At 39.3% G+C, this 17,358-nt stretch overlaps 2 protein-coding genes across 3 annotated transcripts in view; one reads left to right on the forward strand and one right to left on the reverse strand.

The window, feature by feature from the left end:
• The window catches only part of LOC137413230 (uncharacterized), a 39,149-nt gene extending 36,352 nt beyond the window's left edge, over positions 1-2,797 (forward strand). For both annotated transcript variants that reach the window (XM_078767824.1, XM_078767825.1), the window contains one exon: positions 2,216-2,797. In XM_078767824.1, the coding sequence (XP_078623950.1) occupies positions 2,216-2,280 (65 nt within the window). In that variant the 3' untranslated portion in view covers positions 2,281-2,797. The remainder of the gene's footprint in view (positions 1-2,215) is intronic.
• Positions 2,798-2,815: 18 nt separating this feature from the next.
• The window catches only part of LOC137438412 (tenascin-R-like), a 112,845-nt gene continuing 98,302 nt past the window's right edge, over positions 2,816-17,358 (reverse strand). Inside the window, exons 13-18 of the mRNA XM_078767823.1 lie at positions 16,148-16,280; positions 11,831-11,982; positions 8,440-8,536; positions 7,441-7,602; positions 4,913-5,076; positions 2,816-3,834 (exon numbers count right to left, since the gene is read on the reverse strand). Coding sequence (XP_078623949.1) covers positions 3,712-3,834; positions 4,913-5,076; positions 7,441-7,602; positions 8,440-8,536; positions 11,831-11,982; positions 16,148-16,280 — 831 coding nt within the window. The 3' untranslated portion in view covers positions 2,816-3,711. The remainder of the gene's footprint in view (positions 3,835-4,912; positions 5,077-7,440; positions 7,603-8,439; positions 8,537-11,830; positions 11,983-16,147; positions 16,281-17,358) is intronic.

The raw sequence follows: 17,358 nt of genomic DNA on the forward strand, positions 1-17,358 counted from the left end.
GTTAGGGTTAGGGTTAGGGTAATCATCAATATATTTAAATATCAAAGTGTGCTAACATTATTCCCGTGTGTGCAGTTAGGGTTAGGGTTAGGGTAATCATCAATATATTTAAATATCAAAGTGTGCTCACATTATTCCCGTGTGTGCAGTTAGGGTTAGGGTTGTTAGGGTTAGGGTTAGGGTAATCATCGATAAAAATGGTAATCATCAATATATTTAAATATCAAAGTGTGCTAACATTATTCCCGTGTGTGCAGTTAGGGTTAGGGTAAGGGTAATCATCAATATATTTAAATATCAAAGTGTGCTAACATTATTCCCGTGTGTGCAGTTAGGGTTAGGGTTAGGGTAATCATCAATATATTTAAATATCAAAGTGTGCTAACATTATTCCCGTGTGTGCAGTTAGGGTTAGGGTAAGGGTAATCATCAATATATTTAAATATCAAAGTGTGCTAACATTATTCCCGTGTGTGCAGTTAGGGTTAGGGTAAGGGTAATCATCAATATATTTAAATATCAAAGTGTGCTCACATTATTCCCGTGTGTGCAGTTAGGGTTAGGGTAAGGGTAATCATCAATATATTTAAATATCAAAGTGTGCTAACATTATTCCCGTGTGTGCAGTTAGGGTTAGGGTTAGGGTAATCATCAATATATTTAAATATCAAAGTGTGCTAACATTATTCCCGTGTGTGCAGTTAGGGTTAGGGTTAGGGTAATCATCAATATATTTAAATATCAAAGTGTGCTCACATTATTCCCGTGTGTGCAGTTAGGGTTAGGGTAAGGGTAATCATCAATATATTTAAATATCAAAGTGTGCTCACATTATTCCCGTGTGTGCAGTTAGGGTTAGGGTAAGGGTAATCATCAATATATTTAAATATCAAAGTGTGCTCACATTATTCCCGTGTGTGCAGTTAGGGTTAGGGTTAGGGTAATCATCAATATATTTAAATATCAAAGTGTGCTAACATTATTCCCGTGTGTGCAGTTAGGGTTAGGGTTAGGGTAATCATCAATATATTTAAATATCAAAGTGTGCTAACATTATTCCCAGGTGTGCAGTTAGGGTTAGGGTTAGGGTAATCATCAATATATTTAAATATCAAAGTGTGCTAACATTATTCCCGTGTGTGCAGTTGGGGTTAGGGTTAGGGTAATCATCAATATATTTAAATATCAAAGTGTGCTAACATTATTCCCGGGTGTGCAGTTAGGGTTAGGGTTGTTAGGGTTAGGGTTAGGGTAATCATCGATAAAAAGGTAATCATCAACATATTTAAATATCAAAGTGTGCTAACATTATTCCCGTGTGTGCAGTTAGGGTTAGGGTAAGGGTAATCATCAATATATTTAAATATCAAAGTGTGCTAACATTATTCCCGTGTGTGCAGTTAGGGTTAGGGTTAGGGTAATCATCAATATATTTAAATATCAAAGTGTGCTCACATTATTCCCGTGTGTGCAGTTAGGGTTAGGGTAAGGGTAATCATCAATATATTTAAATATCAAAGTGTGCTAACATTATTCCCGTGTGTGCAGTTAGGGTTAGGGTTAGGGTAATCATCAATATATTTAAATATCAAAGTGTGCTAACATTATTCCCGGGTGTGCAGTTAGGGTTAGGGTTAGGGTAATCATCAATATATTTAAATATCAAAGTGTGCTAACATTATTCCCGTGTGTGCAGTTGGGGTTAGGGTTAGGGTAATCATCAATATATTTAAATATCAAAGTGTGCTAACATTATTCCCGGGTGTGCAGTTAGGGTTAGGGTTGTTAGGGTTAGGGTTAGGGTAATCATCGATAAAAAGGTAATCATCAACATATTTAAATATCAAAGTGTGCTAACATTATTCCCGTGTGTGCAGTTAGGGTTAGGGTTAGGGTAATCATCAATATATTTAAATATCAAAGTGTGCTAACATTATTCCCGTGTGTGCAGTTAGGGTTAGGGTAAGGGTAATCATCAATATATTTAAATATCAAAGTGTGCTAACATTATTCCCGTGTGTGCAGTTAGGGTTAGGGTTAGGGTAATCATCAATATATTTAAATATCAAAGTGTGCTAACATTATTCCCGGGTGTGCAGTTAGGGTTAGGGTTGTTAGGGTTAGGGTTGTTAGGGTTAGGGTAATCATCGATAAAAAGGTAATCATCAATATATTTAAATATCAAAGTGTGCTAACATTATTCCCGGGTGTGCAGTGTGTTTGAAGGGACAATGCCAGTCCATTCTGGCCTGGATTCCTCTCTGCAAAGTCCCATTCTAATTCGAGGTTGCCCTCATCACTCGGCCCACCTGTCCTGCTTGGTGAACCTTCGGCAGTTTCTGATTGCTCCTTGTTGTTCGGTACATTATCAAGTGCATTTCATTTCTGCGCACTCATTTGCAGGTCGGCTTGCACACAGTTCCACGTTCGGCTATGTAATCGAAGACATTTAGCAGTCAATGTGCTCCCTGTGCATTTTAGCTGAGTGACAGCATGGTTGTATAGATGCAGTAAATGTAACATTTGACTTCTACGTGTATTTGAGTTGAATGCTATTTTTGATCATCAAGATGTCGGTGACTTTATATTTTTTATGATGAAGATGAGCACATTGTTGCAATGACCGTCATTTGTCACGTGCTGTAAGCGCTGTGTTCATCTACGCACAAAGCTTATAGTTTCTGTTCGAGGATAACTCTTTGTTGGCATGTGATGTGTCCCTGGCACCTTCGTGCCATCTCGGTTGCCGCGGTTTACGGAACTTCAATCGGTGCCCCAAAAATAAAATGTATGCATGAAACACACTTCACTCACATTCCATGGTAAGAATACAATTTTATTTCCTGAAATGACAAAACGGTTTGGTGCAGCAATGAAAATCAAATCGAAAAATGGGCTGATGCCACCGAAACGATCCTCCATTTGTTTTCCTACTGAATTGTTCAGAAGGGCCCACAGTGGACTCGCCTCGGAGATGTCTAGTCTGGGGTTCCACTATGATCAGGACTATAAACTGCCTCTCTGGTGTGTTGTAGGGAGGCAGTTGCATCAATGAGTGTGCCTTCTGTCACACGGGATGTTAAACTGGGAACCTGTTTGCCAGTAACAGTTGTTAGTGAGCATGAAACCATTCAAAACCCCAATGTGTACGCTTTTCCACCCCCAAGTTATTGCCATAACAAGCCATGGGTGTCATTCAGGACATATTACAGCGGTGGTCCCAATATCACCCTATACCAATATGTGACACTATATGATGGTTCTGCCATAATCCTCAATGGATATAAGATGGCCCAAAACACACGCGTGAGCACACACACACACACACACACACACACACGCGCACGCACACACACACACACACACACACACACACACACACACACACACACACACACACACACACACACACACACACACACACACACACTCACTCAATGCAGGCAGCCTCTGCTCAATGCAAATGACATGAAACATGAAGATAGACAAGCTATGCTTTATCATATAGGACAAAATACATCACATACATAATCAGGAATAACTCCTGAATCAGGAAAGTATTGGAAATCAGTACTCAATGGCACTTGTGGTGCTTTCTTCTGCACACAGTGAATTGATAGAAGGGGGAAAAAAACTCACTTCATAGAATGAACTTTGAGGTACAAGTTATCTTTTTTATAACCCACTCTGTTTATTTATTTATTTATTTATTTATTGCACACTGTTTGCTCTTCTCATTCGATGTAACGTTTTCTCGAAATTCTTTGCTCTCATTTTCATTTCCACAAAGGGAATGGAAAATTCATGTCCTTTCCAGTGGTACCAGTTAATTCCCTGCAACAGAAAATAAAAAGGAAAAAGGAAATGCAATTTTGATTCAACATTCCTGATCTCATGACATTTTCATATAAATACAGCAGAGTGTGAATGATGCCGAGTGGTCAATGTTACACTCTCACGCAAGAAATAATACTTGGAATTCAATTGGAGTCTCGAACCAAAGGCTCAAACCAAAAATACCAAGGGATGTTTGATGCCCTCTCCAGGAGGATCATGCACTCTCCAAGCCGCCATACCTCCTACCTGTCACCGAAGGTTATGTTTTCACCTCTGTCTGTCTGTCTGCTATTGTCTGTGAGCAGGATATCTCAAAAAGTTGAGGATGCATTCGGACGAAATGTGGTGGACAGGTTGGGTGTGCGACAGGGAAGAATTGATTCGATTTTGGTGAAGTTCTACATCCGGATACGAATTTTTTACATTTATTTTGAAATGATTCTTCACCATTGAGAGTTGAGGCCAAAAACTATATATAGCACGATATTTCAAAAAGTTGTGGATGGATTATGACAAAAATGGTGGATGAGTTGGGTAGGTGACAAGAACACACCGATCAGATTTTGGTTGAGGTCCGGATGCAGATCCAGCCTATCAGTGGGATACAAAACGTAAACTTTGAAACTTTGGTCCCCTCCCCCCTCCCCCCGCCTTCCCATGCCTCCTCCCCCCAAGCCCTCTCCCTCCCACAGATCTTCCGTTGTCCCTGTTCTCTGCTGTTGTACTTGTGTGCTTCCCCCTCTCTCTCCATCTTGTCTCCCGTTCCCTTTATTGTATGTTTTGTGTGTCCATTTTTTTTGTGATTGATGTTAGCTCTTACACGAGCCTCGATCTTGTATACAAAAAAAAAAGAAAAAAAAGTTCCACGTGGCAGAGGTATGCGCTCTATCGTGTGTCGTTATGGTATGCGCTCTAGATCCCTTCTGATAGTGCAACAGACCACATGATGATTCAAATCTGATTCCTATTCTAAATAAGCCAAGGTCGAGCAGATCAAAGATGAGCACATTACCAATCGACGGAAAGCGTGTAAATAAGGCATTTTTTAAAAACCCCACAAAAACAATCCATATACCTGGCTGTGAGTGTTTTCATTGTATTTCCCATTCAGATTCACACGGTGGCAGTTTTTGTACCACCAAGCAGCTTTGTAAGTTGAAGCACAGTTGGTTAGTGCCATGTCATGGTCTTCATCGGAGGTCGAGAAGGCAGCATTTTGATGATATGACAAGGAATCACCTGTAAAGGACATCTTATTAAACATCTTGTGTTCATGTTCACAGTTATTGTCATGAGTGCAGTAAAACAACGAGCTGCATATAGTCAGGGTTGCGATAATGACGAATTTGACGCCATTTTGTGTCCAATGTGTGGGACTGTGTGCGTGATTGTATTTGTATTCTGATCCAATGAGGAGAATGTGTTAAACTTTTCCAGTTTTATTGGGGAATGAGTAACAACATCAATCTATTTATTATCTGAATAAAAATAACAAAACTTTAAATGTACTTTTTTTGTTGTAATTTTATTTTTCACCCTTTCTATATTTTCATGGACACTTTCAAATACAGTAAAATAAAATAATGAAATAAAATACATTAAATTAAAACTCGTAATAGGCATCCACCTTGACCACCTTGTGGAACGTCTGCCGAGGCCCTCACCTTTTCTTTCTCCTGCCCTCACTTTTTCACTGTTATTCACTTTTAAATTTGTTTTTCTTTGCAACCGATCGAGCGATTGACACGAAATTATCACATAGGAGCGCTTACCCATGGAGATAAAAAAAGTTACATGGTGATTGGATAGAAAATGTGGTGGCGCTCCAAAAAAAGTGTTTCTGTGGCCATGGGTTGCAGGGTGTTTCACATATCAGGAATAAACCGCCTCGACCTCGCTTCGCATAGTCTTGGCTGAATAAAATACGATGTCAAAATCATATTGTACTATGGACAGGACTTGCATGTGAAAACAGAATTTATGTGAAAACAGAGCAGAGACTATCGTTTCTGAAATATACTTTTCTTTCTCTCTTATTTTGATCATACTAAAATATTATAAACCACAAACATATTTGATTACCTTTTTAGACAGTCGCTAATGCTGTTTAACACTAAACTGAAAAGGAGAAAACCTGGGGTATGTTCAGTTACCAAGCAGATAGCTAGCGCTTGCCAAGCCAGGCGTTCCTTATCAACAGCTTTGAATGGAGTGTTTGCTCGAATGCTTAAACCACTCGTCGCATATTTGATTACCTTTTTAGACAGTCACTAATGCTGTTTAACACTAAACTGAAAGGGAGAAAACCTGGGGTATGTTCGGTTACCAAGCAGCTAGCTGGCGCTTGTCAAGCCAGCCATTCCTTCCGAACAACTTTGCATGGAGTGCTTGCTCGAATGCTTAAACCACTCGGCGAGCTCTCTACAAGAAACTTGGTAACTGAACACACCCTGACGTTCTTGAAGCCCGACCCCAGATCGACTGTAATCTATGTACCCCAGAGAGAAATGACATTTCCTGCCGCTCCCATAGGGAACGGGTGTACCATTTAACTAAATGTGGCAAGTGAGGTCCGTCTTGAATTTGTCTTTCACAATTAGGTGGAAAATGTTTTAAAACTGCAGTCATTATGGGAAACATCATTTTTTGCAAAGCGTTGGGTGACGTCATACTTTTCTTGTCAGGCATCATTGGAAATTTGTGCCCACGATTATAAACGGATGTTCAAACCTGTTTGCATCATTTATTTTGACTTCTATGTGCTTCAATACTATGTAACATACTTTTGTTATCCTGCTCACATGTTATTGTTACATTTAATGTGCACTATTTCATTTTTTATTCTGATTTTTCGATCTTATGCAGTGTTGATGCTGAAAATCCCTAAATATCAAATAAAGTTAGTTTTGTCTTTATTATCATAATCATGCTATCTGCGAGATATTTGATGTAAACCTAGACAATATTGAGTAGCCTATGCATCAACCGTGATGATCACACACTGTGAGTCGGCCTAGTGTAGAGGCTCGACCTAGTGTAGAGGCTCGGCCTAGTGTAGAGGCTCGGCCTAGTGTAGAGGCTCGGCCTAGCCGACTTAACACACGTTTTTTTTCAAATGTAGCAATTGATTCTGGAGGCTTTTAGCAATCAATAAATAATGTGATAAACTGGAAATAAATGCACATTAGCACAAACTAAATGTGTACAACAATAAACTACCAGATCTAGCTCGCACAGCCGTGAATATTAAAATATTTGCCAGTTCAGTCTATTGACATTAGCGTCCCATATTATCTTTCTTACAGTATTTGTGGGAAACCTGTACATTGACATTTTTCTCAGCAATTGGTACATCCTCAGGCACATTTTCTCATCTAAATTGTCAAGTTTTTTTGTGTACGTTTTAAACTCTTTGATGATATGTGTCTGTGTCTCTGCTCTCATGTGGGCACAAAATGGCGTCAAAGCATCACGTGATCTTGAAAAAAAAATGAGGGAGCCATTGTCGCAACTCTCCATATATATATATATATATATATATATATATATATATATATATATATATATATATATATATATATATGTGTCTCATAAAAAACTTACCAGCTGTCCCATAATAGTTGCCAAGCTGCAATTTGTAGAATGTTTTTTCATTTCCAACGATGAAGTGGCCATACTGTGCATAGGCGGTCTCATTGGCAGCACGGAGATCTACCCGGAGCTTATATCGACCTTGAGACGTCAGCTGGTTGAGATTTTGAAGACCTTGACAGGAAGGAAGTGGATGATATAAAAATTCACATTTTACGACACAATAAAAACATAAATGGATAATCAACTCGCTAAAAGTTATTATTCTACATGTAGCATCTCTGCGCAAGTAGTGCCGACTAATGTTGCTAATTTTTATGCATTGCATCTAAAAACAGCTGAAATTAATACCATGCGCCATTTTACATCAGTTTGTCTGTTTATGTTTTAATTACCTCCACCACCAAAGGTGGATGGAGGTTATGTTTTCACCCCTGTTTGTTTGTTGTTTGTGAACAAAATATCTCAAAGTTATGGACGGATTCGGACGAAATTTGGGAGAGATGTAGCGCATGTCACAAGGACGAAATGATTAGATTTTGGTGAAGATCCGGATTCGGATCCGGGTGCTAGAATTTGTTAAGTGATTCTTCGCCATTGGGAGATCGGGCCAAAAAGGATACATAGCAGGATATCTCAAAAAGTTATAGACAGATTTGGACGACACTTGGTGGACACGTTGGGTGCCTGACAATGAAGAATCGATTCGATTTTGGTGAAGATCTGAATATGGATTCGGATATGAGAATTATTTAATTTTTAAATGATTCTTCACCATTGAGTGATATGGCCAACCAGGTGAAGGTATGCTCCCTACTGAGTGCCGTTCTAGTTTTGATTCATGCTTCGACAGCTCCAAGACAGGAACAAGCAGCTTTGAAAAACTTCCAACCAACTGTTTAGTGTAAAATAGGCAACTTTTCCTTTCCAATTTATTATTATATATTTAGTGACACTTGATACACGTCATTGTTTGAAGCAGTTTCACCATGCTCTCTCTGAATTCCTTACCAAGCCAGAATTCCTCATGAGGATCACCAAATCCTTTTTCATACTCTTTCCAATTTCTGAAGAAGTCTGTCTTTCCATTCTGTCGTCTTTGAAAAACCTGGAAAAGGGACATAGTGTGTATATGTTATGGAAACAGGACACTGGGATACAAGTATTATTTCATGAAGTGTAATTTAATCTTAACATATTCACAAAATTACTATCACACTTTCAATATCTAATACCCTATAATTGAAGCTGAACCTCACAGAGGAGCAGAAGAAATAAAAAAAGTTGAGAGGAAGTAAACTAAGTTAGACAAAGAGATCAGGAGATTATGCAACAAAAGAAAAGAAAAATGGATAAATCATCAAAACAGTAAATCTATTCTATAATTTATATTTCCTCTATTTTTTAATTTATAACACACACTTAACCCTAAGAGTAGTTCTTCATTGTGAACTGACAACACCAGCAGATTAAGACGAGTTCTTCATTCTGAACTGACAACACGAGCAGATTAAGACTATATCTTCATTCTGAATTGACATTAGTAGATTAACACTACTTCTTCATTCTAAACTGACAACATTGGCAGATTAAGACGAGCAAAAGTCAATGTGAAACATGGTCAATGTCAATTTTTTTTTAATGTAAGGCTGTGATTCAGGGAGTACTAGCAAAGTGAGACAGTAAAAGCAGGCTAGTATTTGAGTGTGGTTTGTCAGGAGAATGCTAAAAATCAGCTTGTATGAGAGAAAGACCAATAAGGAAATATTACAAAGAACGAAGCCAAAAAAAAGCCAAAAAAGGAAGGTAATTTTTTTTAGACACTTTTTTTTTTTGGACAATTTTCATTTTTGAGACAAGAGCGCTTGGTGAATTTGTGCATCTATACTATAAGAGAGATGTTTGTCTGCCTGTGTGTCCCAAATCTCTCATAGATGTCCAAACAGATCTTCGTCAAACTTTCAGAGGTTCATCAGTGAGTGCCGGGAAGGGTTTTAGGCAAACAATGTTTAGAATATTTTGAAAAAAGTTTTTTGTTTTGGATTTTTTTTCATTGCTCGATCATGCTAAAAACCTTTGTAGCTACAGCCACGTGAAAAAGTAAGTACACCCCATGTAAAGTTTTGACTTTTTCAACATATTTCAACATACAGCTGTTTGATCTTCATTTCAACAATATTGATAGATAAAGGTGATATAATAAAACAAATATCATGAAACATTTACATTTTGTAGTCCTAGCCTGGTGTTGGGCTAGCGGCTAGGGTGCTGGCTTAGGATCCAAGGATCCTGGGTTCGAAACCCGGTCGATCGCTGAATTAACGCCAGGGGGGTTGACTCAGCCTGTCATCCTTCCGAGGTCGGCTAATTGAGTACCAGTTCACTGGTAATTCCCTGTTTGTCGTAAAAAGGCGACAAAAAGGGTTGGTGGCAGGAAGGGCATCCGGCTGTAAAACATTGCTTCAAAAAGGGGACCAAAAAAAAAACAACAAAAACCATGGTCCCCGAAAAAGGCCAACCCCCGCTTTGCGGGGAAAAATGGCCTCTAAAGGTTTTTTTATTTTTTTTATTTTTTTACATTTTGTAGTCCATTGTATAATTTAAATGAACATAAATGCAAATTTTGCATGTGGAAAAAGTAAGTACACCCTTGGCTCTAATAGATGGTATTGCCCCCTTTGGCAGAAACAACCTCAAGTAGGCGTTTCTTATAACTGTCTACCAGTCTCTGACATCGACTGGGAGAAATTTTTGCCCACACCTCCATACAGAATTATTTCAGCTGTGCGATGTTTGAGGGGTTTCTTGCATGCACAGCTCGTTTCAAATCCACCCACAACATCTCGATGGGATTTAGATCCGGGCTTTGACTTGGCCATTCCAGAACCCTCCATTTCTTTCTTTTCAGCCATTCTTTGGTGGATTTACTGATATGTTTAGGGTCATTGTCATGTTGCAAGGTCCACCTTCGGTTGAGCTTCAACTTTCCGACAGATGGCCTCACATTATCCTCAAGCACCCTCTGGTACAATGAAGAATTCATAGTGGATTCTATGATGGTGAGCTGCCCAGGCCCTGATGCAGCAAAGCTGCCCCAAACCATAATATTTACACCACCATGCTTTACAGTTGGTATCAGGTTCTTGTGGTCAAATGCTGTCTTTGGTTTTCGCCAAACATGTCTTCTGGTACTGTGGCCAAATAGCTCTACCTTTGACTCATCTGTCCAGAGCACATTGTTCCAGAAGTGCTGGTCTTTGCCTAGGTGTTCATTGAGAAACTTTAGTCTTGCCCTGATGTTCTTTCTGGACAGCAAAGGTTTCCTCCTGGCACACCTCCCATGTCGATCAAATTTGTGCAGCCTCTTTCTAATGGTAGACTCGTGCACTTTGACATCAACAGTGGCAAGCGCTACCTGTAGGTCCCGTGATGACATTCTGGGGTTCTTAGAGACTTCTTTCAGCGTCTTGCGGTCTGCTCTCGGGCTGAACTTGCTGGGGCGGCCTGGCCTGAACAAGTTGGCAGTTGTTTGGAATCTTCTCCACTTGTAGATGATCTTCTGGACAGTCGAATGATTGATTTCAAATTGTTTGGAGATCTTTTTAAATCCCTTCCCAGACTCGTAGGCATCTATAACCTTCTTTCTGAAGGCCTCAGAGAGTTCTTTTGATCTCGGCATAGTGACGCCGCACACTTCAACAACAAAGAGCAAACCAAACGAAATGTCTGAGGTTTAAATAAGACAGGTTCCTCCAAGATCCTCTCTAACGATGTTCTAATCATTTGCACCTGAGCTGGTGCACCTGATTCTAATTTTAGGTATTTGAAGTCGTGATAAATGTAGGGGTGTACATACTTTTTCCACATGCGAAATTTGCATTTATGTTTATTTAAGTTATACAATGGACTACAAAATGTAAATGTTTCATGATATTTGTTATATTATATCACCTTTATCTATCAATATTGTTGAAATGAAGATCAAATAGCTGTATGTTGAAATATGTTGAAAAAGTCAAAACTTTACATGGGGTGTACTTACTTTTTCATGTGACTGTCTGTGAAAGGTGATATTAAATGATTCTCGACCCCATTCCTTAGTGGGAGTAGGGAAGTGTTTCAAGACTGCACAAAAATTGATTTTTTCCAAATGAAGCAGCACTGGGCAATGCCCGGTACCCCTGCTAGTTACTGATTCAGGTGTTGAAGGGCCTGAGAGAAAGAAAAATAAGTATCTGGAAAATATATTGAGGTAGTTTGGCTTGCAAGTGCAGCTGAAATGCTGCATCTTACATAAGATAAGGGACAGGAAGAGCTGAACATCCAAGACTGTCAACCCCAGATAGGGGATGACACATGATGATATTTGTGTGCAAAAAGATGAAAACAGATCCCTTCTTACCAACCATCCTCCCCCATCAGTCTTCATGTCGCAATAAACATTAAGAGGCTGTGATTGGTTGTTGAACAGGTAGATGTCATAAAAGCCACTTTCGGTGTTTTCATTCATCATGACCTGACCACAGTCCTTTGGGAAAGCAATATTCTTCTCTTCTGCAAAAAGATATAATGGGCAATTAATGTATCAACAGCATAACCGCAGCTCAATACAGGTACAACCAGCAAACTAAGTCCATAATTAAACCCCAATCAAATATGCATTTGATATAATTATCGCCGATTATATATTTAGTTATCATCAGAATTAAGGGTCTGGGGAAGATGTAATGGGGAGGGGGAAAAGGAGAGAAGAGGGACCGGGCAGTAGAAGTAGGAATCGGCAAAGGAGCTTATGAAGCAAGGCGCCCAGAAATAGGTTTTCCTTACATTTCATTTATCCACAATCAACTTTAGATATATGTACATGATCTGGACCCCTTGATTATTTTACATCGATGTATTACTTTGGGGTCGTATTTGGGTTTGTGCCATACAAGGGAGGGTATGATGATGTAATATCATGTTTTAGGTATGGTAAGAGGGAGGATGATTTATGATGTCATATCATAAGGCAACCTTTATCAAAAAACATTTCTCAGATTTCCCCGAACCAAAACCATGATCCTCCTTTCTCCCCTCGTTAATTCCCCCCCCCCCCCCCCCATCACCCAACCCCATTCCCTTCTCCTTCCAAATTTCCAGTTTCCCTCTTGAGAGTTTCCTTCTGTATCCATCTTGCCCACCCCATGCATTCTCTCCTGCCCTCATTCCTCCCCATGCCCATTGTTAGTCCACGTCTGGTAGAGCGGAAACCTCCACCAGGCTGAACAGTTTACGTTTTGAATCCCACCGATAGGCCGGACCTGCATCCCAACCTGAACCAAAATCCAATCGGCTTGTTCTTGTCAACTTGGCGACTCATCCACCAAGTTTCATCCAAATCCGTCCATAAGTTTGTGATATTGTGCTCACAGACAGACAGGGTTTTTTTTTTTTCAATGGGGTATTTCCCGCCACAAAGCCACACGAAGTGGGGGCTACGCAAAGAAAACAAAAGCAGAACAACCAGCCCCTTGGATTGAAACAAGACAAATAAAAAAAGTTGCCTCGTCTTTAAATAAACTCATTTTCTCAGAGTAATGAAAGAACCAGCTCCTTCTGATGAGTCCCACTGGGAAAAGAAAAGTCATGGGATGTTTTTGTTTTTGTTGTTGATCTTAGCTATGTATGCAATGTTTCGCTTCCAGGTGACATGCATGATGTGCTTTTCACACGTGTTGGCGAGAATAACACACTAATTTATGCTAAAAGTGGCTGCACTCAGCCAGTAACTATATCCTTCAAAGAAAGGCAGTTCATATTGTCGGACAAATGTTTGAATTGATTATTTTTGATTTCCATGCTCCAATCTCTATTTGATTTGAAGACAATGCCGTCTACACTATAAAAGTGAAATTACTCTACTTGTTTGTTTGCTATTACTGCAGATCGAACCCCCTAAGTCTGTGTTTACTAAAGAGCCTCATAATAATATGGTCACAAATAAACAATTTGCAGTATGTTGTCCTGATGAGCCCACAACAAGCGCGACATCTAGATCGACATCTCCGCCTTTGTCTATTTGTGACCATAGAGCTCTAATCTCAGTCTGCAAAGACTTGAGTACCACGCGGATGCCTCCTAGTTTGGAGGTGATGTGTTGGTATAATTTATGCATATGATGTCAGCGCCATGTCATGGGGTTGGTGTGATTTTTTGGTTGATGTATTTATATAAACAGTACTTCAAAAACTAAATAACTGCTGAACCAAATTCAACCAAATTTTGCATGTTGCCTCAGGGTACCCCAAGTTTGGTTTCTGTCTGGTTAACATATCTGTGGGAGGGAGTTCAAGGTGTTAGACCCCAATTCTCTCTAGGTAAATATGTATTGTATAGCGCCACCTGGTGGTATCTGGTATTACAAATCATCGTTTTACATTAAGAAAGTTTAAACAACTTAGCGATATGCATTACACTGATGTAGACATCCGAATGAGAATAATTCAACATTTTCAACATATTTCATTTCACTCATTTTAAGCGGAGGTTCAAACCAATCATCCAACACTGAGCTTCACAGCGAAGATGAAGTGATTTTTGCTCACGCCGTATATGAGCAGCAAGGATGGTTGACAGGATAGGTGACTTCCAAGCAGATGTAAAATGACCTCAGGCAAATTAATAGAGTTAATGGAGCACAACATGTTGTTGTTTTCTTAATACATGGTCCAGGCTCATGGAAGAGTTAGGACACCGAACAGATCAGAATACAACATAGGAAAGGGAAGAACAGGAGACAGGAGAAAAACCAATAGCAGGACAGAGGGAGAAAATATACAGAGATGGACAAACAAGGGATGCAGGTAATGATGAGTGGTCGGGGACAATGCAAAGGGTGGACAAGCAAAATTTTGGGACAGGTGGGTTGTTTAACGGGTGAAGAAAAGATCATGGTTTTGCATGGGGGATGACTTCAGATGGTGGTGAACAGCCGACTTGAAGACACGGATTCATTAATTGTCCAAATATATAAGAAGGTGATTGAAGAGAGTGAGAAATGTGGTTCCACAGGTGGGGAAAAAGAGGCATAAATGAGTGGAGGTGAGCAGCGATCCTACATTTAGGTAGTTTCTCGAGGAGGGGGTTGATGGTGGACCGCAAGCATTTTGATTACATAAATCAGCAAAGCGACGGGTAAAAATGGCTAGTTCTCAATCAGCAAAGCGACGGGTAAAAATGGCTAGTTCTACATAACTAAGGTGGAAATTATGTTCATTGTCATTGTATAATCGCAACTGCACTTGTTCACATACTTTGGTAACCTCAGATGCAATGTGGTATTATCAAACTTCCAATAAAAACCCAGCCAACTTATTAATGACCTTCGGGAGGAGGTTATCTGTATACCTGTCCTGTCCCTCATCTATTATTCATGTAGTGCTGATCTACACTTTGGAGTTGATTATCAATATAATTTGTGATTATTAATATGATTTGACACTAGCAGGAGTTGCGACCGCTCGTGTAGCGACTCGAGTTGCAAGCAATTGAAAGGTTCACCCAAGTTCGCTCGAGCAGATGATGAAGATTAACATGAACAAGGCAACTGAAGTGGAGCAATAAATGCTACTCATGGAAATACACCTTGACCCCAAACCTAAAAAATTGTCAGGTGGTGAACAAAAATCAGGTTACCCCAGTCGAGCCTACCCGTCATTTCGCTGACGAGTTTGATCAAAACAGAGCATTTTGCACGTCTCTCGGTGAGTTTCACTGAGGATATAAAATGCAGTGAAACGTGAAAAAGGGATCTTTGATAACACATAGTTGTTGCTGTAGTTGGGTTGTTGTTGTTGTTTCTATCATTGCTTATGTGCTCCTTCCATGTACAACGATATTATTTTTCTATTGCTTCTAGAAGTATTACAATATATAATTTTGTGTGCTCCTTCTATGACTGTGATGCGTTATTGTAAAGGGTTATTGCCGTCATACCATTGGAACCCTTCACTCCTTCATTCCTCTTTACTCCCGCCTCTGGAATAAACTCCCTCACTCCCTTCAATCCCACTCCTCCCTCCAGGTATTTAAAACAGCTCTTCACCACCATCTCTTATCTTCCCCCATCCAAAACCTTGATCTTTTCTAACACTGCTAATTCACCCCAGATCCACTTTTTTTTTTGAAATACGGACTTCTTTCCTGGAAGTTCTAGCAGTGTCCATGTGTTTTCTACCTCTCCCACCTCCCCCCTTCCCATACCTCCTCCCCCCAAGCCTTCTCCCTCCCACAGATCTCCTGATGTCCCTGTTATCTGCTGTTGTACTTTTGTGCTTCCCTCTCTCTCCCCATCATGTCTCCCGCTCCCTTTATTATATGTTTTGTTTGTCCGATTGTTTTTTTTTGCGATTGATGTTAGCTCTTACACAAGCCTCGATCTTGGTAACAAAAAAACAAACCCATTTCTTACAAAGCTCCAAGTCCTGCTTCTCCTCTTGGAAAGAAGGGCTTTCAAGACAGGTAACCTATGATTAAACGGACACATTGTTTTTTCCAAGTAAAGTGATTTTTGGTTTTCTAACTAAGTAAGTTGATTATAAGTTTTCCAACAGTGCCATTTTTATGATTTCACGGCAGTAGCAACCTTTTAGAATAAAGCGTGACGGACACATGGATTGGCGGATTCTCCTTTAGTAATGCAAGATGAGTTTAAATGAAAATATGATGGTAAACTCACTTGTTGTAAATCGTTTCTCCACGTTTTCACTGCGCTGCCTATTTCGCACTGTAGCAATCTTGAGCACATAGTCCGTTGATGATTGCAAGGATTTGATGAATGTTCTCGACTCTTTTGATGAAATATTCACAATCTGCAGAAGAAAATAAATATTTCATTCAAATCGTGTTATTTTGAATTTCTGTCCTCAAATCCTGGTGTCTTAAGCAACAGTGACAATTTGTCTACAAGTTTTCTTGTGGTTATAATATCCACACCGATAAAACCATAATGCTTATACCTTGTGCTAACTCAGGTATACAAGGAAAGGTAAAGCACGAAAAACCATTTTGACTATCGCATCCATGTAAAATCAATACATTTTGACTATCACATCCATGTAAAATCAATACATTTTGACTATCACATCCATGTAAAATCAATACCTTAAGCGATATCTCATGTACTTAGCATTTATTATAATCTATTCACATAATTTATTCATTTAGTAACATTATATTTTAATGCACTTAATTTACATATACCACACAAATTGTTGGCAAAGTCAATGGGGTGTGGCTAGACAAAATATGGTCTTCCCTCGACTATGTATATCCAAGGATTGCAGGTGATATTCCAACTTCTGCGATATTACAACAAAACAACAACGACATTCCAACAACAAAATATTTTTCAGAATTAGTCAGGTTCACTATGTTTTTTCGTTCAAAATCATGGTAGATTAGCAAACCTATACATTTTTGGAAACGTTATTACATGGAAAATCTGAAAATCAATGTTTACATTTGCCAATTCCGACCAATTCGATTCGACCAATTCGACCAATTCGACCATTCGACCAATTGCTTCGATCGACCATTCGACCAATTCGATTTGCCAATCAATTTGACCGACCTTTGCTTGTGTGGAACGGACTGTGAAAACGATGCGGACTATATTGTCGGATACGACACACAGGACAGTGATGACGAACTCTAAATGGCATATTCTGTAATCGTGTATGTTTGATGCCATTGACTGCCTGTGTATATTTTGTCATTGACTGCCTGTGTAGATGTGAAGTTATACCGACTGCATGTGTATATATGATTTTGCTGACTGCCTGTGTATGTTTGGTGATATGAATTATTGTGACACATTTTGATGTTATTAACTGCCTGTACAAAATGATAACATGTATTTGATTATGCAACTTATCGCGAATATAAAGA

This window comes from Myxine glutinosa, chromosome 13, assembly GCF_964187855.1.
Source record: "Myxine glutinosa chromosome 13, kmMyxGlut1.1, whole genome shotgun sequence".
In the NCBI taxonomy this organism is placed as follows: domain Eukaryota; kingdom Metazoa; phylum Chordata; class Myxini; order Myxiniformes; family Myxinidae; genus Myxine; species Myxine glutinosa.